The 27325-nt window shown below is 38.8% G+C and overlaps 1 protein-coding gene across 1 annotated transcript in view; it reads right to left on the reverse strand.

The window, feature by feature from the left end:
• CTNNA3 (catenin alpha 3) overlaps positions 1–27325 on the reverse strand; it is a 1221152-nt gene that overhangs the window by 391673 nt on the left and 802154 nt on the right. The window contains exon 10 of the mRNA XM_060768919.2: positions 45–137. Within this exon, the coding sequence (XP_060624902.2) occupies positions 45–137 (93 nt within the window). The remainder of the gene's footprint in view (positions 1–44; positions 138–27325) is intronic.

Consider the following 27325-nt stretch of genomic DNA (forward strand, 5'->3'; position numbering starts at 1 on the left):
CTGAAGAGAAAGTATTTTTTTAATGGGGAACAGAACAATCATACCTGTGGGCACAAAGTCTCCATCTGACTGGCAGCTGTTTGGGCAATTTTAATTCCTTCTTTATTTGTTGATACTGAACAAGCAAGATTAGCCACCTAGAAGGGAGAAAAAATAAAAGTGGTCCATGATGTGTGAAACTGTTTCGGAATATTTATTTTCATCCCTTACTTTCACCGCCTTTGAATTTCAGACAATGTATTTAGAATGATGATATGCTAAAGAAATGCAGATTCTTCACCCGTGGTGAACAGGAAATTGAAGATGGCTGCCAGATTTATACTTTTTCTGTTGTGAAATATTTTATGTCATTCATTACTATATTGAAAGAAGAATACGGCATAAGGAAAAGATGGATTTTGCTAAATAATCAAAATAATTCTGTAAAAGTTTAGCTCTTTCTGCTATTGCCACACACATTCTTTGGTGAGGTTTTAGTCATTCAGAGAAGATTATTATGACCTGTTGAAATAAATACTATGATACAGGCTGGCTTGATATTTCATGTTGCATACGTTGAATTTTGTTAAATTTTTCACCAATCATTTGATGAATTTAGCGGTTAAATTGATTGGACAAGCAAATTGGTTGTAACATTTCATAGAATCATAGAATCAAAGAGTTGGAAGAGACCTCATGGGCCATCCAGTCCAACCCCATTCTGCCAAGAAGCAGGAATATTGCATTCAAATCACCCCTGACAGATGGCCATCCAGCCTCTGTTTAAAAGCTTCCAAAGAAGGAGCCTCCACCACACCCCAGGGCAGAGAGTTCCACTGCTGAACGGTTCTCAGAGTCAGGAAGTTCTTCCTCATGTTCAGATGGAATCTCCTCTCTTGTAGTTTAAAGCCATTGTTCCGCATCCTAGTCTCCAGGGAAGCAGAAAACAAGCTTGCTCCCTCCTTCCTGTGGCTTCCTCTCGCATATTTATACATGGCTATCATATCTCCTCTCAGCCTTCTCTTCTTCAGGCTAAACATGCCCAGCTCCTTAAGCCGCTTCTCATAGGGCTTGTTCTCCAGACTCTTGATCATTTTAGTCGCCCTCCTCTGGACACATTCTAGCTTGTCAATATCTTTCTTGAATTGTGGTGCCCAGAACTGGACACAATATTCCAGGTGTGGTCTAACCAAAGAGGAATAGAGAGGTAGCATGACTTCCCTAGATCTAGACACTATGCTCCTATTGATGCAGGCCAAAATCCCGTTGGCTTTTTTTGCCACCACATCACATTGTTGGCTCATGTTTAACTTGTCGTCCACGATGACTCCAAGATCTTTTTCACACGTACTGCTCTCGAGGCAGGCATCATCCCCCATTCTGTATCTTTGCATTTTGTTTTTTCTGCCTAAGTGGAGTATCCTGCCTTTCTCCCTGTTGAGCTTCATTTTGTTAGTTTTGGCCCATCTCTCTAATCTGTCAAGATCGTTTTGAATCCTGCTCCTGTCCTCTGGAGTATTGGCTATCCCTCCCAATTTGGTGTCATCTGCAACTTGATGATCCTGCCTTCTAGCCCTTCATCTAAGTCCTTAAAAAAGATGTTGAACAGGACCGGGCCCAGGACGGAACCCTGCGGCACTCCGCTCGTCACTTCTTTCCAAGATGAAGAGGAAGCACTGGTGAGAATCACCCTCTGGGTTCGTCCATTTAACCAATTTAACACTGCACTGAACAACATTATATTTTCAGGTCATCATTCTCCAAAATATCAATTCTCTCCCTCTCCCCCCCCCCTCTCTCTGTATGATATATATGTGTGTGTGTCAAAATCTGTCTGTCCCACAAAGCCTGTTGCTAGGTGAGACATTGCTCCTTTTTGATGTCACTGTATTAGATGTTTAAGTAAAGGAATGGCTATTGCTAGGTGAAGTAACCCTCTGTGATGTCACTGGGATAAAAGTGACATGTGTATGAGAAGGAGGAAGGAAGAAAAGAGCCACAAGAAAGAACTGTGTTGACATGGAGACATTGGAAGATATGCCCTTTCAGAGTTGACAGGAAGGGGAAGGAAAGGTAAGAAGAAGAAAAAGAAAGAAGGAATGAAAGCAGGGGAGCAACAGCCCCCTCTCCCCTGGATAACCAGGTCTGCCTTTGAAAAATAGTAAAAAAAAAATTCAATTCATGTGTGGTTGTCAGGATGCTAAAAGGTCTGGTTACATATTACTTTATTTATTTGCATTATTTCTACCCCGCCCATATCAGCCCGAAGGTGACTCAGATTTTATGGACGGAACTGCTGTCCTACCAATATTTAAATGTCTTAAGATCAATGTCCTCAAAAGGAATGGCTATCCAAAAATATACTGGCAGATGTGGACATCATTAGGTGAGGTACATTGGATGGCGCTACAAGAAAGGCCTTCTTGCTCTTGGTATTCTTTGTATCCTGAGGCATATATCATGTGCCAAATTTTTATACAATTTAAACTCAGGGAAAGATTCATCTGATTGTCCATTTCTGACTGGTGGGTTGCAGTTTATTTATTAAATAATGATTTTTTGTACAAATATTTACTTGTTTTATCATTATTTTGTCTCCATGAGACTTTTTTTTTGCAAAGAACAATATATAAACAAAACAATCATATTCATTATAATATACGAACCCAACAAAGAATTACAGACAATGGGTTGGATTATGGATCAGTTCTCAGTGGAAGAGGTTTATTTACAGAAGGGTTTCTACCAGATTTGGGAGGTTGGGGAGCCCCCTCCAACCCATACCATAGTCAATTGTGTTTTTGGGATAACTAAGTAGCATTTTCAGGGAAGTGGTAGGATTAAAATGGGGAAAGGGGCAGGCAATTCTGTTTTTGCTAATCCAGATTCAGATGTCAACATCTGTATGCAGTACTGTTAGTTCACAGCTGCTATTTCAATCAATAAAATCTTTTTCCCCCTACATTGCCTTGCAGTCTTCCCCAATTTTGACTACCCTATGTATTATAGAGCATTGCACTTCAATAGAAGAACTTGTATTTCCAAGTGTGAACAGCTGGATGCAAGAACAGAACAGTGAAGAATTCTTTTTATATTCCTTCAATATTGTGCCTTGCTTTAGTTTGAAAAACCTTTGTCTCTAGGAAGTCTGTCAACTTCTGTTGAACAAAATCCTTTTAGCTTATCAAAAACTGTTAAGATAATTTGCTGGAGATGGAGAAGAAAAGAATGCTAACAATGCACCAAATCTGCCAAAACATAATTATAGCTTCTGAACCTCAACAGTTCAGATTGCTAGCATCTTTGCTTATTGTTAAATTTTGAAATAATATCTCATGCATAATCATTCCCCTCTATAGTTAATGATCCCATTAAGGATACAATCAAGAGGTAAAAAGCTCAATTACTTGCCCATGCAACATTTAGTAAATGCAGACGTGAAAAAAGCATTGTGAGATCACTGACATATTGAGAAATTTGTTGCACATCACTTGATTAATATTGTTCTAAATTTCAATTTCAAGATCGGAAATCTTCTATAAAGAAGCAGTATATTGTTTTAATTATATTATATGATTACCACTCAGTGAATACAAGAAGAAGTTCCCCATAAAATTGGTTTGATAAAAACTGTGTTGGTGCCAAACTTATTTATTAGAGCAAGTTGGTTGGTTTTAAATTAGAGAGCCAATGAAAATTGCTCATATACACATTCAATAAAACTAAATATGATTTCCAAGAAAATATGAGTGATAATTCAAGGATCATCAGAGTTCTTGGCAAATAGTAGCAGAAGGGAATAATAAGATGAACCAAAATCAAGATAACTGATTAAAATACCGATTAAAATACTTCCCAACAAAAGTAATAACTACTAATGATAAGAAGTTAAGTCTTAGCTAAGAAAACAATTTTCTAAGCAACATATTACAAAGCACATTGGAAGATAAGACTGCCAATGACTAGTAGTCATGGAGACTATATATTGCTTCCAAAATTAGAAGAAGCATGCCTCCCAATAGTAGTTGAGAGGGAAACTAAAATCTTGCTTTCTGCTACATTTTAATTTTTTAACTTAGAGTGCCTTCTATCCTAAATATGTGATTGACAAATTTTGACAAATTCTTCAAGATTAAATTGTTTCCCATCTGCACAAGCTAAATTCAGAAGGTATGGCTGTTCCCACCACAGGGAGCACCATATGTTGCAATTGCCTACTGTATATGTGTTAGATAATAAGTCCCTTTGGCGGGGGGGGGGGGGGGGGGGGGAGAGGTGGCAATCTTCATTCAACATAGCAACACATGCAATAATTGACTATCTAAATCAAAGCCCCTGGACATGATGGACAGATGGAGTTAACAATACTGCTTCCTCCCACATGTGATTACATTTACCTCATTTTTTTCCGATCCCAAATGTGAAGTAATTTATTAATTTGGCTATATTCTGGAGGAGTAAGTTCCATCCCTAGGAGTGCTCCTTCTCAACTCAGAGCAGGTGAGTTGAGTAAATTCAGTGCTCTCTAAAATGTAAGGTTCACCAGTTGTCCGTGATGCTCCTTCCCGAAAATGAAAAACTCTGTGCAAAAGAGATTGTAATGAAGTGATATAATGAATGAGATCAGCTGTAGATGCTGTCTCAGTGGCTGCATTTTCCAAATCCCCAGACACTAGTCAGGCAATTGGAGTGTGAAATCGAACTCTGTTTACCATTTTTAGACTTCTTAAACAACATTTCTCTACAACCTAAGAATCATAACATCAACCAAAAAAAGCTGGCAGTTTTTTTTAAAAAAGATGAGGACAGGACAACGCACAAGCCAATACTAGCACAATTGATAATATACAAATCACAGAAGTTAAAAATCACAGAAACAAACATTAGGAGCTAAAACTACAATAAAATAATGTATTATAATCTTTACAAATATAGATTTTCAAATATAAATTGAGCATTCCTTATCCAAAATACTTGGGACCAAAAGTATTCTGTACTTTTTCAGATGTTGGAATACCTGAATTTTCATGTACATATAATGAGATGAGGCTCCCCTGGTTACACAGTGGGTTAAACCACTCAGCTGATGAATTTACTGCCTGAAAGGTTGGTGGTTTGAATCTGGGAAGCGGGGTGAGCTTCCACTGTTAGCCCCCAACTTCTGCCAACCTAGCAGTTCAAAAACATGCAAATGGGAGTAGATCAATAGGTACCACTTCTGCAGGAAGGTAATGGCACTCCATGCAGTCATGCTGGCCATGTGACCTTGAAGGTGTCTACGGACAACGCAAGCTCTTCGGCTTAGACATTGAGCACCACCTCCCAGAGTTGGACACGACTAGACTTCATGTCAGGGGAAACCTTTACTTTGACTTATAATGAGATGGGACTCAAGTCAAAAACAAGACATTTCAGATATATCATAAACAAATGATCTGAAATAAATTTTATACGGTATTTTTAATAATTTTGTACATTAAACAAAGTTTGTGTACTGTGTAGATTGAATCAATGGAAAGCAAAGCAAATCACAACCAGCCATGCAGACAATTTTGGATTTTGGACTGTTTGGGGATTTTAGATAAATTTTCTATCTAAGATTTTAGCTAGAGTTTAAATATTCAATCTGTGTCTTAGATACTCAATAGAATGTAAACTGTGTGTTTTGGAATAATCATAGAAAGGCCTTGAAGAAGAACTGTTGTTAAGACTGGACCTTCTTTAGAAATAGCCCAGCCATAAGATCCTAACCATCATGGCTACCACCCTTTACCTCTGATTGATAGTTCCCTCAGAAGCCTATGTAAATGACTAAAAGGAAGAGGTAGATATATAAGCATGGGGGTTTTACATTAAGATTCCAAGCTGTGTAGAGCTTTATTCTCCAGAATCAGCACTTTGAATTGAGTCCAGAATGAAATGAATCAGGAGACAGGAAAGGAAAGATTGGTGCATTATATGTAATATTTCACACTATTTTCATTTCCCCCTGACTTTCTTCTACATGCTGGAATTTCTTGCTGCGTTGAGAGTCTCACAAATTAAATCTTGCTGAAAGCAGGTGAAATTATCTTGAGGCCCACAATAGCCATGGTGTGTTTTACTCTTCAATCTTTCATTGAGACTGCCAATGCAAGATGATAGTATTTCTTTGAAATAAAATAAAATAAGGGACTGAGAGTTTAACTGAATAATAGTTGAATAGTTCATCTTAGGAGATAAAGATTGGGAAATGTAACATGATAGGACAGTACAGTATACATAAAGTAATGAATTAAAAACTACCATAAAAAGGTTGCATCTTTCCTGCTTTTCTGTTGAAAATTACATGTCATGCAGCTACAATTCTCAAAACCTGGCTTATCTAAAGAATGCTTGTAATTTTTTCTCATTGTCAGTAAGAAAGTGTGTCTCATATTTACAAACTTGGGAGGGGGTAAACCCATTATTTTCACAAATACATTTTTCACAAGAAAATCCTGAAAAAGTCCTAGAAAAAGACAAAAAGCTCACCCACTTCTTAAGAAAACAAACATTACTCTACAGTATACTACTCATAATCAAATGTCCAGAAATGTTCCAGTGAAATTATACCACAGAGAAAAATGCACGTGGAAGAAAAAAACTTCCCTCATATGAAATTTTTCGTTTTTTTGAAGGAAACAGAAGGGGTTGCACAAGAAGCAGGTTTTGGAACAAAGACCTCACATGCTCATATGCTTTTCTATGCCAAATAATTTCGGGATAATTGAAATACTGACTGAGAATTCTTCAAGATGGTTGCTGATCTATATTCTTTCTAATGGAATTTCCTCACTATTTTGGAAGTCTGGTTTTCTTTTTCTAGGAAGAAAAATAACAGATATTCTTTCATCCCTAACTTTTTGGGGGAGGGAGGCAGGTCGTGGAAAGCTATTGTAAACAAAGCATCCATCGAATCAAAATTATTTTTTATATTTTTGATGTAATGTGATAGATAGTAGATAGATAACTACCTATAATCTCAAATTTGACATTTCTTTTTATATAATTGGAAATTGATACCCTACTTATCAGTGTTACATTCTTGGTCTCCCAATATGTATTGCTCAAAATACTTCAATGGACTACAAGAATTCAAATTTCAAATAATTTAGCACTTTGCTTGAATTACATGTCATAAAACTGGAGCAAACTACACTGTACAAGTATTATTATTAATAGCAGCAGTATGATTATTATGATCAGAATGAGTACTACTTCTTTTCTGTTTTTTTACACTTGTATTTTCCGCTTTTTGTTATTTGAAAAATAATCACAAATGAAAAGGGAGAGAAAAAGAGTTAACAATAGAAAATATGTCTTCGTTGACATATGCTTTGGCTTAGTTTTAATATATCATGGGCAGTACTGAAATTGATCAAAGGATTCAGCAAAAAGGTGTGCTTTCCTGAGGAGAGATTTGACAGGAAAGTGAAAAAGACCACTATTTCTACTAGAAGCCTTTCAAGGCATAATAGGCAATGAAATAAAAAAGATAGTCAATTAATGGAACATAAGGTCTTTGAACAGGTTATGTCATTTGTATTCTCATGATGGGAGGAAGATAAAAGAATAACACTATGTATCATGATTTTTATTCCTGGGTTATAAATGTCATTTCCTAATTGGTTCTATCATTTAAAAAAACATGGGGAAAGTGTATTAAACTGGAAAAACTTTGTTTTTACTATCCTGCAGCACATTTTGTCATAGTTTTTCAATGACTATCTCACAGAGTCTCAACCAATTCAATGTAGTTCGTGGCAGCCACAAAAACAAAGTTTCTGGAGTATAACAACTGCTTTCAAAACAAGTATCACACAATTAAACAGAAAATAACACTTTCAAACAGGAACAGATTTTTTTCTGAATTTTTTTACATAGTGTAATCCTTTGAATTGAAAGTTTAATTTGAAGCTTTCTGAGCAGCCAAATATGAAGGTTGTTTTGGTCCTTTCATTTTGCACACGAGTAAAAGAGAACCAACCACTTCATATTTGTAACTATAGGTTCTCTCCTTGGAAGCACTCCTAGCTGGCTATGGAAGAAAGAGCACAAGAAGTTGGCAGCCTTGTTTGCATCATCTAGAGCAGGAGCTCTAGTTAAACATCCTTGGAGAAATAAAAGAATGCTCCAAAAACCAGTGACTGTACAATATTACATATCGCTGAATTGAGCTGGGATTGTAACAATAATCATGCCCTTTAAATATATTTGACAAGGCTGATTGAGCATATGTTTCCAAACTAGTGTTCTTTCCCCAGTTGACTAAGAGGTCAAGTAGAAATATGGATGTGTGCAGTCTAATACTTTTTAACAAGATAAGGAGATTACTGTAAGTGAAAAACATATTGCAAATGGCACATAAGAATGTTGTAATTGACAGAATGTCTGAACATTCTTGGGTTTAATCATGTGAAAAACAACATTACTAAAAACAATTCTTGTTTATCTGTTGTCTTTTTGTTTTACATTACTTACAAGTACAAAATATTTTTAAACAGCCACATGGAAAGCAAAAGAGATTTTAGCCAGAGTTAGTGAATATACCTTACTGTATTAATCACTGCGTTAAGAAGATATATCTGACCAATAACCTCACACAATAGCTTCCTTAAATGTATTGGGGGGGGGGGGGGGGAGTTCATTGTTCAAATAAGTCTGATGGGCTTCCTTCCTTTATTAAAATTAATTTTGGGCTTTTTTAATTTTCCAATATATGAAGTTTGTAAATTAGCACACCCTCAAATTAAACAAAAATCAACCTACAGTGTGCCCATCTGAAGTTGAGGTACATATAAACATTTTTACATGTTTCCCTCTCCATTTTTTAAAAAACAATTCCAGGTACTGTAAAAAAAATTACATATACTCTGGTTTTTGGTAACGGAAGTTCAGGAGCACAGATCTTTCTATTCGTTCTTCAAAAGAAGAAGGTCCCCTTGGCAATTATATTTATCTAGTTCCCTGAAAATGGAAAAAATAGCTTTTTAAATAGATAACAAGGAGAGAAAAAATACCCCAGAAAGGCTTGCCTGCTCTTGCTGCCGTTGTTACTTTGCTGTTGCTACCACCATGGATGTCACCACCTCCAGGTCTGGTAAAAGCAGAAGGACAAAGGGTCTCCTCCAATATGGAGTATAGTTGTGCCAGTGTGGTGCAGTCCTTTGAGTGTTGGATGGAGACTCTGGAGACAAGGGTTTGCAGTAATACTACAATGTCAATGCACTCTGGTTCACTTCAATTTAAAAAGTGTGTGTAGACAAGCCCCTAGGGCAGTGATGGCAAACATTTTAAAGCGCAAGAGCCCAAACTGGGGGGGGGGGGATTTGAGGGGTGGCAAACTGGACTTGAGTACAGCTTTGTAAGCACGTGTCTCAATTCTAAGAAAGAGTGATATAAAATAAATTTAATATTAATAGTAAATGTTGGACCCCATGAAAACTCTCACTGTTTACCCGTAGTTAAGCCCTTTTTAGTTTTAGTACAGTTTCTGGGGGGGGGGGGGGGTCAGCCTAGGCAGCCTATTTGAAGCCCCCATCGCCCTGCCCCTTTAAGGATTCCTTGAGGGCAGAGTCTCTGGCAAGGCACTTCTGGTTCTTAGGAGAGCCAGCCTTTTCGTGACTGGAAGGTGAAGAATCATAGAATCATAGAATCATAGAATCAAAGAGTTGGAAGAGACCTCATGGGCCATCCAGTCCAACCCCCTGCCAAGAAGCAGGAATATTGCATTCAAATCACCCCTGACAGATGGCCATCCAGCCTCTGTTTAAAAGCTTCCAAAGAAGGAGCCTCCACCACACTCCGGGGCAGAGAGTTCCACTGCTGAACGGCTCTCACAGTCAGGAAGTTCTTCCTAATGTTCAGATGTTCAGAGAGGAAGCCTGGAGGATCAACAGGAAGCCTGGAGGATCAACAAAATGGCACATCCAGTCGGAGCCGTATGAGCTGTACTCAAGTCCAGTTGGAGCTGTATTCAAGTCCAGTCAGAGCTGTATTTAAGTCCAGTAAGAGTAACATATTGAGACCATCTTAGAGACAGTTGAACACCATACAAAAAAGAGATAATAAGAAGAAATAAAGATTCATGATCCTCATTTCAGCCAGAACTATGTTTATCTCTCAGACTTTACCTCTCCTTGTAAAGACTTTTTAGTGATACTCAAGAGGAGAGAAAGTTTAAAATTCTTGTCAATTAATAAATTCTTGTTTGATTCAACTATATAGTCTCCACATGCATTTTTCGCAGCCAGTTCACCTTCGAAGTAGTTAAGATAGCATGGGGGCAGAACACTAAATAATAACCAGTAATTTCCTCTTTCTCATTTCAGATGCCATCCTTTTCCTCTTGCTGCTCCACACCCTTTTCATGGCATCCCTGAACATTTGCAGACTTCTTCCCATGTTATACTTAAATTTTAATTCAAAGCTTTCTTGTTTTCCAAAGCTTTTGGAATTGTAGTGCAATGTTGTTTTATAGGGTTGTTTATTTTGATTGCCTATTTTTATCAGTTGGCTTTCTATTGTTTTGTGTTTTTTAATATTTAATCTGGATAATTTATCTTACAGTTTTATAGTTTTATATTCCATTATTCCTTCCTTCTGTATATGCATACATATATTTTAGACCATTTTCTGAAGTTTTACTTATAAATAGTGCTATAGAAATAAATTAGAAGAAGAAAAAGAGGGAAGAGGATGAGGAAGAAGAAATGACAACTTCAATTATCATCAATTAAATAGTGAAAATATTTCCCCTGATTTCTAAATGTGCTCATGTTTGTACTGTATAAGGTGCAGCTAACACCTTACTTACATTCTACAAAATGTTTGTTCTAAGCTTCAACAGCTGACTTCAAATAAATAACATGTTTCTTTATTTTTCTAACAAAAAAAGACTGTGGGTTAGCTAACTCCAGTTTAAGCGTAGAGAGTCAAAAGATGAGATTTTCTATTTATAAGAGCTTTCCTGTAAAATCAACACAATGGAATAGCAAGCTTCACTTCAGAATATTACACTAGATTTGAAAGCAAGGTCAGTTTTGTTTGAGATATGCCACCTGTTCAGAGAGGCAGGCAAGATGGATGAGATGTAACATTGAAGGAGAGTATAGAAAAGATCAGTCTTAAGAACTCTATTTCTCCAAAGGAAACATTTTGTCTAAGACTAATGTTTCTCAAAAACCCAACAGTATTGATGTCATCCCTGTTGGAATAAAATTGCAATCCCAGTGTATTTGATAAATGCATTGTAATGTTCATTTACACTAGTTTCCAACAGATGTTATTATTATTGATATTGATAAACTATATCCATATTGTATTGTTGAAGGCTTTCATGGCCAGAATCACTGGGTTGTTGTAGGTTTTTTTGGGCTATATGGCCATGGTCTAGAGGCATTATCTCCTGACGTTTCGCCTGCATCTATGGCAAGCATCCTCAGAGGTAGTGAGGTCTGTTGGAACTAGGAAAAAGGGTTTATATATCTGTGGAATGACCAGGGTGAGACAAAGGATTCTTGTCTGCTGGAGCTAGGTGTGAATGTTTCAACTGACCACCTCGATTAGCATATAATGGCTTGATGGCTTAGCATATAATAGCATATAATTTTCTGTTGGTCATGGGAGTTCTGTGTGCCAAGTTTGGTTCAATTCCATCGTTCAAGGAGTTCAGAATGCTCTTTGATTGTACGTTAACTATATATTCCAGCAACTACAACTCCCAAATGACAAAATCTATCCCCCCCCCCCCCCCAACCCACCAGTTTTCAAATTTGGGCATATAGGGTACTTGTGCCACATTTGGTCCAGTGAGTTAAAATACAACCTGCATATCAGATATTTAAATTACAATTAATAACAGTAGCAAAAATTACAGTTATGAAGTAGCAATGAAAAAAAAATATGGTTGGGGGTTACCACAACCTGAGGAACTGTATTAAGGGGTTGTGGCATTAGGAGGGTTGTGAACCACTGATCTAAAATCACCAATGCTTGCAAATTGCGCTCCTAACAATAACTCTCTCTTTCTGTGTGTGACTACTCATAAGTAAATGAATTCACATCACTCTTCCTTTCCTGTCATGAAACAAGGGAAGTGAAATTGTCTTCCAACTGGAAAGGAGGAATATTTTAAAGAAATTCCCTTGGAATAATCAGGCTCTCATATTTTCCTTTCAGTTATTTTACCATTTTCATTTGACTTGGGATATGGCACAGTATTTCTCTATAAGATTGGATTTCTCTAATACAGTGGTTCTCAACCTGTGGGTCCCCAGATGTTTTGGCCTTCAACTCCCAGAAATCTTAACAGCTGGTAAACTGGCTGGTATTTTTGGGAGTTGTAGGCCCAAAGACTTGGGAACTCACGGATTGAGAACCACTGCTCTATAAGTTTGTATGCTTTCAGGAATCTTCAAAAACAAAGGATGCTCACTGCAGTTTGCGGGATACAGAATCCTTTATTTCCATTCTTTTGCTAATGCAAAATAAACAATAGAATCAGCAAAGCGTTTATAATATCCATTCCTTTGAAGTCCTCCTCCTAACTACCCACATTCCAAAAGGTCAATTCACTCTTAACCTGCCTGGCCAGACCTCTGCCCTTTCCACCAAATAACTCCTTGTGGTTTACACAGCTCTTTGTCTTTTATCACTCTTATGTAATACTCTTATCTACACATTACTATCTATACAAATGTCAGGCTGACAATTCTGATTCTTCTCAAGCTTCATTGGAGAGTGTTACAACTATGACATATGAAGCATCACAGTTAATTCATCTCTGAAATGCCAATAGTATTTCCTTTGCATATTTTTGAGACACATAGCTGGGCAAGAGCATGCTCTCAGCCCAAGTATAGTGAAAATATGGGATTCACGATCATCTACAGTTTCTGGTATCCACAGGTGTCTTGGAACATATCTCCCATGGATACAGGGGTCATGCTGTATTGTAAGTAAAATACTTGACAAAAAATTGAAAAAAATCAGCAGCAACAAAAACTGTGGCAAATGCAGATGAAATTGTGCGACTTGAAGTATCCTTGTAACTGGATAAGAATTACTCCTTTGAACAAAGTGAATGTGGATCAGAAGATTCTAAAAAATAATTTATTATAGTTATCCTTGTTGGAATATGGATGTAGTGCATGTAAACCAAGGTAATTAAAATGTGATACTGGTTAGTTTAACTCAGGTTCTCACAAATTCTCACACAGCTATCACCTGACCAAGAAACACAACATATTGGGGAAGACCAGAATGGCTTAGATACTGATCAGTGGCTCATCCTTGATCAGTGTGCAGGGGATAGCCCTGACTGGGACAACACTTCACAACATTCACACTTGCGCAATCGTGCAGGTGTACCATCCCCAACCGTAGACCAGGTGCAACAGGAACACATACAGGAGAACCATAGGCTTTTGGACGAATCTCAATGGATTGTCCTTGACGAATGCACCGGGGATGTCGAGGAGGAGGACAACACTTTTCACCTACACAATTCACACCAACAGGATCACTTTTCTGGAGACCTACACACTACAATGCACAAAAGGGGCCCTGTCATTCCCAAAAGTAAACAGGTCTTGGTAGTAGGCGACTCCCTCCTTAGAGGAACGGAAGCTGTCATTTCCAGACCAGATGGGATGGCTCGAGAAATATGCTGCCTACCGGGGGCAAAAATACACCATATCACTCAGAGGCTCACCAGGCTCCTCAAGCCCTATCACCGTCCTCCCCTCATGTTGATTCATGTAGGAACCAATGATACTGCAAGGCATACATTTCAAAAGATCACAAATGATTTTCGAGCTCTAGGAGCAAAGCTAAAAGAATGTAATGTACAGGTGGTCTTTTCATCCCTCCTCCCTGTTGTAAGACACGGACCCACAAGAGCCAGAAAAATAGTACAGGTCAATGACTGGCTTAGAAAATGGTGTCAGGAGGAACGCTTTGGCTTCCTCGACCATGGCCTGCTTTTCCAGGAGGATGGCCTACTGGCAAGGGATGGGGTGCATCTCACACAAGTAGGAAAACACCTTTTTGCTCACAGACTCGCAAACCTCATTAGACGCACTTTAAACTAGGTCCACCGGGGGAGGGGGACAACAGCCTTGCGAACACTACTTTACCCACAATATCTGGGAATCGCCAGAAGGCTAAACGGAGGGCTGCACAAACACAACAAGGACCAAGTACCCAAAGCACAATAATCCCAATTAAACAGCTCAGGGGAAGATCTCAGGGGCTCACATGTCTTTACACTAATGCACAGAGCATGGGAAATAAACAAGACGAACTCCAACTTTTAGCACAACACCACAAATATGATATCATAGGGATCACTGAAACCTGGTGGGATGACTCCTATCGCTGGAATGTAGATATCGAGGGGTATAACCTCTTTCACAGAAACCGAACAAAGGGGAGAGGAGGCGGAGTAGCCTTATATGTCAAAAACTCTTATGCTGCAGAAGAAATTCAAGACAGCAATCTGGGAAACCAGCTTGAAATCATCTGGATAAGAATCAAGGGAACTGGGACTCAAAAAGATGTCGTTGTAGGCGTCTACTACAGACCCCCAAGCCAGGAGGAAGAACTTGATGAAGTCTTCTGCCAACAGTTGACCAAACAGGCACAGAGAAGAGATGTAGTAGTCATGGGCGATTTCAACTATCCCGATATTTGCTGGAAAACAAACTCGGCCAAGAGTACAAGGTCCAACAAATTTCTCGCTTGCCTTGCAGACAATTTCATGGTCCAGAAGGTAGAAGAAGCAACAAGGGGATTGACTACTCTTGATCTCATCTTAATAAATGCGGAGGACCTGATCGATGCGGTCGAAGTGGTAGGATCCTTAGGGGCAAGTGACCATGTGCTCCTGCAATTTGAGGTACAAAGGAAGGCCGAAACTAAGACAAGTCAAACCCGCATTTTGGACTTTAGGAGAGCTGATTTCCAAAAAATGAAGGAAACGCTGAGCAGCATTCCGTGGACACAGATACTAAAAGACAAGGGAGTTACGGATGGATGGGAATTTCTCAAGAGTGAAATACTCAAGACGCAATTGCAAACTGTGCCAACAAAGAGAAAAAATAGGACAAGTGCAAAGAAGCCAGAATGGATGTCCAAAGAACTTCTAACTGTGCTAAGACACAAAAGAGACATGCACAAGAAGTGGAAAAAGGGAGAAATCACCAAAGAAGAATTCAAACAAATAGCCAACACCTGTAGGGAAAAGGTCCGCAAGGCTAAAGCAAAAAACGAGCTCAGACTTGCCAGGGACATTAAAAACAATAAAAAGGGCTTCTATTCTTATGTCAGTAGAAAAAGGAAAAACAAGGAGGCGATAGGACCTCTTCGAGGAGAAGATGGGGCAATGATGACAGGGGATAGGGAAAAGGCAGAACTACTTAATGCCTTCTTTGCCTCGGTCTTCTCACAAAAAGAGAGTCTTCAACCTCAGCAAGATGGAGTGGATGAGGGTTTGGAGGACATCCAACCCCAAATTGGGAAAGAAGTCGTTCAGGAATACCTGGCCGCTCTTAATGAGTTCAAGTCCCCAGGGCCAGATCAACTACACCCCAGAGTATTGAAGGAACTAGCGGAAGTCATTTCGGAACCATTGGCAACCATCTTCGAGAGTTCTTGGAGAACGGGAGAAGTTCCAGCAGATTGGAGGAGGGCCAATGTGGTCCCAATCTTCAAGAAGGGAAAAAAGGATGACCCAAACAACTACCGTCCGGTCAGCCTCACGTCGATACCGGGCAAGATTCTGGAAAAGATTGTTAAGGAAGTGGTCTGCAAACACTTAGAAACAAAAGCAGTCATCGCTAATAGTCAACATGGATTTATCAAAAACAAGTCATGTCAGACTAATCTGATCTCTTTCTTCGATAGAGCTACAAGCTGGGTAGATGCAGGGAATGCCGTGGATGTAGCGTACCTGGATTTCAGTAAGGCCTTCGACAAGGTCCCCCATGACCTTCTGGCAAGGAAACTAGTCCAATGTGGGCTAGGCAAAACTACGGTGAGGTGGATCTGGAATTGGTTAAGTGGACGAACACAGAGAGTGCTCACTAATGCTTCCTCTTCATCTTGGAAAGAAGTGACAAGTGGAGTGCCGCAGGGTTCCGTCCTGGGCCCGGTCCTGTTCAACATCTTTATTAATGACTTAGATGAAGGGCTAGAAGGCATGATCATCAAGTTTGCAGACGACACCAAATTGGGAGGGATAGCCAATAGTCCAGAGGACAGGAGCAGAATTCAAAACGATCTTGACAGATTAGAGAGATGGGCCAAAACTAACAAAATGAAGTTCAACAGTGACAAATGCAAGATACTCCACTTTGGCAGAAAAAACGAAATGCAAAGATACAGAATGGGTGACGCCTGGCTCGAGAGCAGTAAGTGTGAAAAAGATCTTGGAGTCCTCGTGGACAACAAGTTAAACATGAGCCAACAATGTGACGTGGCGGCAAAAAAAGCCAATGGGATTTTGGCCTGCATCAAGAGGGGCATAGTGTCTAGATCTAAGGAAGTAATGCTACCCCTCTATTCTGCTCTGGTTAGACCACACCTGGAATATTGTGTCCAATTCTGGGCGCCACAATTCAAGAGAGATATTGACAAGCTGGAATGTGTCCAGAGGAGGGCGACTAAAATGATCAAGGGTCTGGAGAACAAGCCCTATGAGGAGCGGCTTAGGGAACTGGGCATGTTTAGCCTGAAGAAGAGAAGGCTGAGAGGAGATATGATAGCCATGTATAAATATGTGAGAGGAAGCCACAGGGAGGAGGGAGCAAGCTTGTTTTCTGCTTCCTTGGAGACTAGGACGCGGAACAATGGCTTCAAACTACAAGAGAGGAGATTCCATCTGAACATGAGGAAGAACTTCCTGACTGTGAGAGCCGTTCAGCAGTGGAACTCTCTGCCCTGGAATGTGGTGGAGGCTCCTTCTTTGGAAGCTTTTAAACAGAGGCTGGATGGCCATTTGTCAGGGGTGATTTGAATGCAATATTCCTGCTTCTTGGCAGGGGGTTGGACTGGATGGCCCATGAGGTCTCTTCCAACTCTTTGATTCTATGATTCTATGATTCTAGGTGTCCTCAAACTTTTTAAACAGAAAGCCACTTCATGGTCCCTTACATTGTTGTGGGGCTGGACTATAGTTTGCTGGTTTTGTTGTGTGTCTTTAAGTCATTTCAGACTTAGAGTGTTGGGTTTAATCCCTGGACTGCACAAGTTTCTTATGTCATCAAGTTCCCATGCCTCAATGATTAGCTAGGCTAGGGACAGGGCTAGGCTAGGGAATTCTTTCCCCCATGTTCCCATGCATGTTTTCCCAAAAGGAGCTTTGTCTTTACTCTTCCTGCCAGGCACTGTCTCCTCCACCTTTGATGATGTAGTAATGGAATTTTGTGAAATAACTTCCTCTTTAAGTTTTATTGCCTTGGGTTGACCATGTAGTCTCTCATTATTTTCCACTCTTCTGCCTTTTCTGCCTTCCAGTAAGGATACATTTTGCCTACAGAACGGTAGCTAGGCAAAATGTAGCTGCATTGACTTTTTACCTATTACCTCCTTTAGAAGATGAGATTTAGTAAGCTAGTTAGCTTCAAAACCTTTTCTATCAAGAATTTATTTCTTTTACCTCAATAAATATTTTTGAACTTTGCAATCCTAAGCCATCCTGAATAATATAAGCCTATCCCAGCTCGCCACATGTAAGTTTCTGCTGGTTATGAAGTTTACTTCTGGTACTCTGCTGTATTTCTGATGGAATCACCCCAACTGAGGGCTATTTTGAGCCTAACAGCTCAGATTCCCCAACATAGGGCAACCTAAGGCAGCCCTATCACAGAGTTTTCAAGTCAAGATTTATGCAAAGGGGATTTTATTTTATCTTCATCTGAGACTGAGAGAGTGTGGCTTGCCTAAAGTCACCCAGTTTGTTCTGAACTACAGCCAAAGGTTCAAATGATTATACCATGCTTTTTGAATTCTTTCCCTTTCTTTTTCCTATCTCTCTTTTATACTTTCTTCTCTTCCTTCCCTCTCTGTTTCCTACCAACCCTTTCTTCCTTTTCTCCTTCCCTCCTTCTCTCTCCTTTTCCTGCCTCCTTTTAATTATTTATTTATTTATTTATTTTCTGTTCTTTTCTTTTCTTTCCCTCTCATTCTTCCCTCTTCCCTTCCTCTGTTTTGAAGGGAGCAAGAATGGGGTAGAGATTATCCCTCCATTTTGGAGGGAGATAGCAAAAGGAAAGAAAAGCTGATTTAAGGAGCAAGGTGGCAGTAGGGTGCAAATGGAGGTGGCAGTAGTGGTAAGCCTAAAATTTAGGGCAGAGGGCTGGTAAATGACCTTGGTGGGCCATAAATGGCCCGTGGATCATAGATTGGTTTAACTACAGGTATTTTTTTAAAAAAGCAATAATGAAAAATTCTGCTGAAACTCTATAAAATTTTTATATACACTGCTGGTGTCACCTGCTGCAGTCTGCACCTCCCTTGTGACAACAGTAAGAGTGACAGAGTACATAAACTTAATATCCAAGAAATAAGTTGAGCCTTTTAACAAGAAAAGCCTTAAGATGACTACTGTGGGCAACGTATTAGTTCTTTATCATTTCCTTTCCACTACATCAGTTCAACAAGATGTTATGTTGTTACCACTTTAAGAGAAGAACATATATTTTATTCATAGAAAATAAAACAAAGTTCCTAGAGGGGTAAAAGTGAACAAAATGTGATGACATCTAGATGTTATAAACATTGTTGGCAAAATGGCAATTTACTGTGTTATTACTCCTGAAATGAAAATGGTTTAAGGTATAATACTAAGAATATTAGAACTCCTAACCATTAGTTTTCACATTCTTACTTAGTGAGAAAAGAAACAGAAATCAAAAGATAGATGAATTTCATTTACAGCTTCCAAATACAGCAATGCTGAGCAGAGAGGGGGGAAATGTTAGCTTTTCTAAGAAGCATTGCTTTTCAAAGGCAGAGGCAAAAATGACAAGGGAGGAAGATCACTTCTGTTTTGAAAAATGAAATTCATGGTAGGTAATTTAAATATTCATTTCCACTGCTGGGATATTCATTTCAATAGCAGTAAGTAAAAACAACCCTCTTTCCCCGAAACAGCATATAAGAGGTAGACAGTTGTGGTTCTGCAAATATATATATTGCTTTGAAAGTTGTAAATAAGAGGGAAAATATTTGATATTTTTGTCCCAATTAGAAAGTTTTTTTTTCCCAATACTCAAGAAACCCTACTGGGACCAACACGGGCATCAGCAAGACTGCTGTGAGATTCTTTGGTCTCGGAAAAGGATTTACCTGTACAGAAATGCATATGGTTTTATTATGCAGGAAAGGAAATATTCATTTTTGTTATAAAAACAATATTTCTTCACCATTTTTTTTACACAGAAAAGGCTTTTTTTGTTGGATAGATTCATGCAAATAAAGAGAGGGATAAAGTGGGTGTAGGATTTCTGAGGAGGAGAAGCCACCTTTTTTTTTGAAGAGTACATTCACTGTGAGCTTTATGGTAACTAATCCCTTTTTGCATTTAAAGATGAAAAGAGCGTCAATCTTGATTACCAGGTTGCTGGTGAAAATTGGTCTAAACTTATATGCATAGTCTGTGTCCCATTTATTTCCATTGAACTTCATTTCTAGTTACTCAATTTTTTTATAACTCAAATTCTAGAATGAGGGAGAAGTCCTACATGTAAAAACATTTTTTTACCTTTTTTTCTTAAAAATAAAAAGTCTCAACACCCTTCCAGACAGTACCTTTATTGTGGTAATTCCCACAAAAAAAACATGGGCTGTCCAGATAACATTCTGTACAGTCCTGAATTAATTAGCTACAAACCAGGAAAATCCTGGTTTGTAGTGAATTCATTGAATAGTGGGTTTATTACGTGCCTTCTTGGAAGGCATGGGATAAACCCGCTATTTCAGGTGTCTGGACTACAGACCAGACACGATTCCCACCATTCCACCCCCTCCCCCAAAGCCCCCAGAACCCTTAGAAAAGTAAAATAAACTTACCTGGCCTCCAGTGTACTCTTGGAGCAGCTCTACCGCGAGAGAATCTGGACACCCATCCCAGAAAGTGTGCGCTTTCTGGGATTGGTGTGGACACGCCCCCAGGAAAATCCATGTTTTCAAAATGTGGATTCTCCTGGGATAAAACCCTGCCTGGATCCACCCTCAGATAGGTCTGATTCTCATTCAGAGAATGCAGATATATCTACATGAGTAGGAGAAACCAGAGCTGGTTCAGAGTGGCCACACTGCCATCATCCATTCTACTGTAGCAATGGGAAACAGTCAGCCCCGCTGGATGGCCATCCTTACATTTATCATCCTGTTACTTTCATAGCTGTAGCTAAAGAGTTCCAAAATAGCTCTTGCATATGAATACAATTTTCATCCCCATTGAGCAACACTGTGAAAATATTTGCACACTCTGATGATCTTTCACATATTGGAAAGCTGTCTTTTAATGAAAATATTGCCAAGGATTTTTGTTATTGTTGCTACTCCTGAAAAAAAATATTTATTTTTATTCCTGTGTAAGAAAAATGATGATTGACCATTTATTCAGTGGGCAAATTAACATTTCAAGAACTCCGTTCTCACCAAGAACAAGAAAAGTTGTTAACTATATCACAACCTGATAGGACATGTATGCAGGTTCTTTTGCTAATTTGTTCAATTACAAGATAGACTGGCCTCTTGACTGTACAGGACCTAGTTACTTCACAATCCTATCTAAAACTGCTTTCTTCATTCCTTGTAAATGTTTAGTACATTTTATCCAATCATGATTGTCCAGTTATGCAAATTCAACATTTATGTTCAAAAACATTAACATTCCAAGGGCAGTATCCAAAAGTCATTCTACTAGTGCATCTGATATTGCACTTGTACCAAATTCTAGAGGCTATCCACAAGAGAAATTCAATGACATTTAAAGTTTCACAAATGGTTGCACAAGCAGTAATGTGATCAAAACACAAGATCATATACACTACATAACATAGAGTATCAATGGAGACCTCTATGTTGGATTTAGACTCAAAGATGCAACTCTAGAAGGGAAAACATAAAAAGCCTTGTATTGTAAGAAACTGCAGCAACAGGACATTAAAAACTGAAATGCAGTTACTAGCCTAAGCTTCGTGTTATGTGCAGCCCACCCCTTTGACATAAAGTTGGGATTCATATTACCTAAAAGTCTAGGAAGCAAAAAATAAGATCATGGCAGCTAGCCATAATGAAATAATACATTTTTATTGACTGCTTTAGCAGTCCTCCATCATAAGTTGAAGTCGACTTGGTTGTAGTTAATAACAACAAAGAGCAGCGAATTGTCATAATTAGCAACAATTAATAAATATGGATTTTTTAAATCATTAACAATTAGCACATATTGCTGAAGAGCAAGATAACTAAAATAAATAATTAAATTCATACTGTGTAGTATGGGTGTGCAATGTTTCCGTTAGTTGCATTAAATCACATCAAATTAATTAAATTCATAATTACAATGCAATATCTGATGTGCAGGCATGGTCGGTGCCAAAAACTTAAGAATCAAAACTTACCCAATACTTTTTTGTTTGATTTTGTAAATCTCAAAAAACTCCCAAAGTCAGTTTCATTTTTAGCTCAAGTAAGCCAAGCAAAGCCAAAAAGACTGCCATTAGGAGAGGGAGCACCAGGGAGAAAGCATAGTTCGCTGGGAAAGAGACTGAGAAAGCACAGAATTCTGAGAAATGTAGTTGGGAGGGCAAGGAGTCCTATGCCAGGGAATTCAAAAGGCCCTGACCTAAACTACATTTCCCAGAATTTTACTCAGCATCAGAAAGCCCGAATCAGGATAAGGGAGAGATTTCCAATAAATTATTAAATCTGCAAAGAGGAGGGTTGACTGATATTTCTAGTAATTAAATCTTTTTGCTGGGCTGGGAAGAAATCCCTAAATTGAAATTCTATTGGTTAATATGAGAGACATTCAATGAGATAGCTGTTGTGGCTTAAAAAAAAACATTTTAGTTAAAACTTTTTTTAAAATCCCTAAAATCAGTAGATATATTAATATTTCTGAAACTTGGGGAAAAGGATCCCCTGTCGTCTTGTGTCGTTGTATAAAAAATTCAAGATGGCTCTTGTAGGTTTTTTTTAAAAAAATGAAACTCCATAGATAAGTGAAACACTCTGAAACTTGATGGGCTGACAGTGGTAGATGTATTCTACTGTTATAGTAAGTTTCAACCCAATAGCTGTACAAATGAGGGAGAAAGCAGTCCCTGAAGTTTTCCCACTTGCACAATCACAATAACGAAAAAACTAACAAAATTTCATTGCTCTTGTTATACTAAAGAATTTTTTTTCTAATGATACTTTAGAAACACTTTCAAAATGAAACATCAGTGTTCCCTAATTTTGTAATGAGTTTTGAAACATTTTTTTCATTGATTTCACAGCCCTATTGTGCAGCAACTGGGACATTTCTTTCCTTTTCACCAGCTTTGCAGAAGTCACATATATTACAGGCCTAAGTTTTGGATCCGCATTTTGTTATGATTCATAAGCTGACTGCCAGCAGCATTGTCTGAGAGGAAACCAAGCTGGTCATCTAATCCCATATCACCTTCCCCAGTGTGAGAAATAAATTGCATGTCATATGCAATTTGTGAAATGTGCACAGTATAGTGGTATGATGTATATACACTATAACACTTTCACACACACTCTCCCCGTTTCTTATTCTTCCTTGTCCAGGTTTTCTTTCATTAAGTTGACAGTAATAGCTTTAGTGGTTTGACAATCTGATTCATATATATAATAAGAAAGCTTACTATATTCCCCAGATATCTTTCCAAGCTATCTTTTGGAAAAGACAGCCAATTGAGTTATGATCTCCTTACTTGAGGTCTGAATAGAAATATGATAGTGTAAAAAGGAGAGAAATCTGATTTCTCTAATGTTGTTTTTCTAGAAGGTAGATGGCATGCTTTAGAAACCAGCACCCAAGAGTAAAGAGGCTGACACAATAAAAATGGTGAGACAAGAATCAATTTGAATAAAAAAAGGAGTGCTGCTTAGGATTGCCATTTTTTTAAAAAAATCCCAGATTATTCAGTGATAAAGATCACAATGAAAGACATTATTTACAGCAGGTGCTCTGTTTTCCAATGCAAATAAGTCTGTATTTGGAGGGGGGTGGATGCGGGTTTGGTTGCTGTTGGCCCTGAGCTGATAGAGTTGGTCTCTGATAAGATGTTGGAGTCCCTCTGCATTAGTCTTTGGGGGTATTTCATGTGGAAGCTGTGGTAACAAGACAAATTCAGGATTTCATGATTGCCATTAGAAGTGTGATCTCATGCAAGATAATATCTGGATCCACAAGGAATGCAAGGCATACTTCTCTCTTGCTGGGGGAGTGGGTGCTCTCTATAGGAAGTTATTTGGATGTGGAGAGGAGGGAGAGAGCTTTCATTGTTTACCTTGACATTGATTTAGACAGACTAATAAAGCAAGAGCATAGATAATTGCTTCATTAGAGCAGAGATTAGTGGCTATTATTATTATTATTATTAACTTTATTTGTACCCCGCTAATATCTCCCGAAGGACTCGATGCGGCTTACAAAGGCCAAGGCCCTCAATAAAATAACAGCATAACAAATACAACAATAAAACTCATAAAGCAAACCAATAAACATTAAAGCAATAACAGTAAAACAATAAAACAATAACATCATGACACATTTAAAAACTAAGGACCGGACCAAATGTAATGAATAAAAATTAAAAGTGCTGGACATGACAGGTGAAATGTAAGGATTTTAGGGTAGGTGCGATATGCAGGCAATCTTAAATCTCTAATAAAGTGCGTTTGGGACATGATGCGGGGAGTTTCCTATTCTGCAAAGGCACACTGGAACAGCCAAGTCTTCAAGCTCTTCCTAAAGACTGCCAATGTTGGGGCTTGTCTGATGTCCTTGGGGAGAGAATTCCAGAGTCAGCGGGCTACCACAGAGAAGGCCCTGTCCCTCGTTCCCACCAAACGCGCTTGCGACACGGGTGGGATCGTGAGCAGGACCTCTCCAGATGAACAGAGGGATCGTGTGGGTTCATATACGGATATGCGGTCATGCAGGTAGGCAGGTCCCAAACCATTTGGGGTTTTGTAGGTGAGCACCTGCACTTTGAATTGGGACCGGAAAATGAACAGCAGCCAATGGAGCTCCTTAAGCAGGAGGGTTGACCTCTCTCTGTAAGGAGCACCAGTTAACAACTTGGCCGCCACCCGTTGGACCAGTTGGAATTTCTGAGCCGTTTTCAAGGGCAGCCCCACATAGAGCGCATTATAGTAGTCCAATCTAGAGGTGACCAATATCCTTGTGGTCACTACTGTCTACCACAATTCTAATGAAATCCACCTGATACTGAATAAGAGGTATATTGAAGAAAATGTGCTTCTTCCATTGCTGAATAATAAGCCATCAACATGGCAACTGCTGGTGACCCCGTAGCTAGGAGCCCAGCCAGAACTTCTACCATGAGGATCAATGAAGGTAATTGGAAGTCACATGTATTTTCTCTCAGTATGGGTTCCATACTGCACCATGTGTATACTTGTGCACATCCATGCATGCCCATGTTCAGAAGGCCTGAGTATAAATGAGCTCTAAGGATTGGCTCAGATAATCTTTAGTCCTTTGAAGGACTTGTGAATTAAGATCCAACCCAAATAATTACTGTGTCTTAAGAAATATACCCCTATTTCCTTTGTAAGAGAAAGGACAGAGATTATGAAACTATTCCCCTGCAGGAACATCAATTAGCCCATATACAATGGTTCAATACTAAACAGCACTTAAATGTAGAAGAGAGCTATTAATTACTCCCAGAAAGAAACTTAACTTGCTTAGCCAGCCAGCTAATGATCATTGTATCACAGGGAAATTGTATTACAGGGAAATATATGAATACATCAAGGAGAGTAATTTTTACATGTGATTTCTGAAGCGTACAAGAAAAAAAATTATAGCATCATAAACAAAGGTATTTCTCTGTGACCATATTCTGCCATGTTTTTGATGTTTGTTCATTGTGTTTATTTGTTTCTATGCACATTTATATAGCCTTGTAGGATTACTTATACACAGATGAATTGTATTTTAAATGAATGATTTGACAGAACCTATAAGCTTAATAATAAACAATGGTTCTGGTTTATATTTATTAAGGAGGGAGATATGTTGAAGCATATAGAGATTCTATTTAATGTGACTTTTTATGTGTATTTATAAATGTTATGTACATTTTCACTTAGGTTTATAATTTTATGCACAGTAGAGTATTTGGTTTACGGAGAAAATGATATTTCTCTAAGTTGAAAAACTGACCTCTGAAGTGCAGTAATGTACCACATGGCAGCTTGCTTTTTCAGCCTATTTCTCAAGGTGAAAATGAATTTTAGCTGAGCTTTTCTGGTTATAAATTATTGAACTATGACTACACAAAAGGGCAGAGCATCTCCTGTTATATGGGAAGGAGGAAAGAAGCTCTGTTTTCTGTGTACACAACTTCACACAGTGAACTTGAAGTACATGTGGCTTGACTTTTCTTCCATTTGCTCACTAAGATATCCTAGAATCTCAGTGCGATGTGGAATCACATTTTTAATGGTACATGTACATAACAGCAACTGTTATGTTACTAACCAAATGTTACTAAACCAAATGTTACTAAAACCATCGAGGCTTCTTTAATATGTCAATGTTCAATAGGTTCTTAGCCTATCTATTGCCCTAGCATGGGGAAAGATGTCCTATGAATGAATGATTCAGATTGTATACCTATATATATAATACTTGACTGGGGATGACTGGGCTATAGTTTTATTGTTGCCACTGTGCAATGTTGGCTTTCCATGAGGCACAGATCCAGAAAGTGGATGACCCTGCTGCCATCTGATCAACTCAGCTTCCTATCTTAAATTCCAGGAACAGTCAGGCAAGTAGCCAGGATTTAGATTCTGGGGAGGGGGGGGGGGCTGAGTGAAAGAGGGTCTACCCTAGCAAACCTTTTGTATCTTTACCCCAATACCCCAATGCATATGAGATATATTGAGCATGGTGATCAGATCCTGATATGAATAAACATAACAATTTAAATAATGTACCAGTAAGGCCTTTTCACGGACCACCCTGAGAATTTCGGGGGGGGGGGGGGGGGGCTGAAGCCCTCCAGTAACTTTCTTGTCCCTACTTGAAGTTCCGCACTTTACACCGGCCTGCATTTTACACTGGCATACATTCTACCTCAACATGTGTTATGACAGTATTTCCTGCACAGTTTACTGGATTGTTGCACTTTCCTGCGCTCCTGTAAAAATGTATTATACTCATTGAATCTGTACCTCAGCTATGTTTCTTTCAACCATATTGTCTTTACATTGCTTTCAATTGTGTTATTTCTTTTATCCGATGTTTTCATTCGTTAAAGTGTTTTACAGGTGTGTTTTAATTGTAATCTTGGGCATGTCCCTTGTAAGCCGTCCCGAGTCCCCTAGGGGAGATGATTGGCGGGGTATAAAAATAAAGTTATTATTATTATAATTATAACTTCCCTCCAGTAACATAACAAGGAAGGAAAGACAAGCCATCAGAGACCTCAACTCAGATCCTGAGATCATCATTCTCCCAGCAGACAAGGGGAATGCCACAGTAATCATGCATACAGAACAATACAAGGAGAAGATCAGAAAACTCCTGGATCCTACTATATACAGAAAACGTAAACAAGACCCAACTTCCAAAATAACCAGGAAAACCAGCACTCTGATTAAGAACTCCTCAATCAACTTTGACATATGACAACAGCTATCTAAATCAGAAGCCCTTCCACCTAGGCTTTATGGACTCCCAAAAATCCATAAGGACTCCACCCCACTCAGATCCATTGTGAGTGCCATTGGATCCCCCACGTACAACTTAGCAAAATTTCTTGCTGCACAGTTACACCCAAACATCCAATTCACCATGGAAAATGAAAACGAAGGAAGACTGCCTTTTCTAGATGTCCTAGTCATCCGTAAACCAGATCAACAATTGGGTCACACCGTTTACAGAAAACCCACTCACAGAGATAGATATCTACATAAAAATTCCAACCATCACCCAAGTAAAAAAAGAAGCACCATTAAAGCCTTGGCAGACCGTGCAAAAAGAATCTGCGAACCTCACCTCCTCCAAGATGAACTGAACCACCTCAACTGGGCT

Source organism: Anolis sagrei, chromosome 3 (assembly GCF_037176765.1).
Source record: "Anolis sagrei isolate rAnoSag1 chromosome 3, rAnoSag1.mat, whole genome shotgun sequence".
Lineage (NCBI taxonomy): Eukaryota > Metazoa > Chordata > Lepidosauria > Squamata > Dactyloidae > Anolis > Anolis sagrei.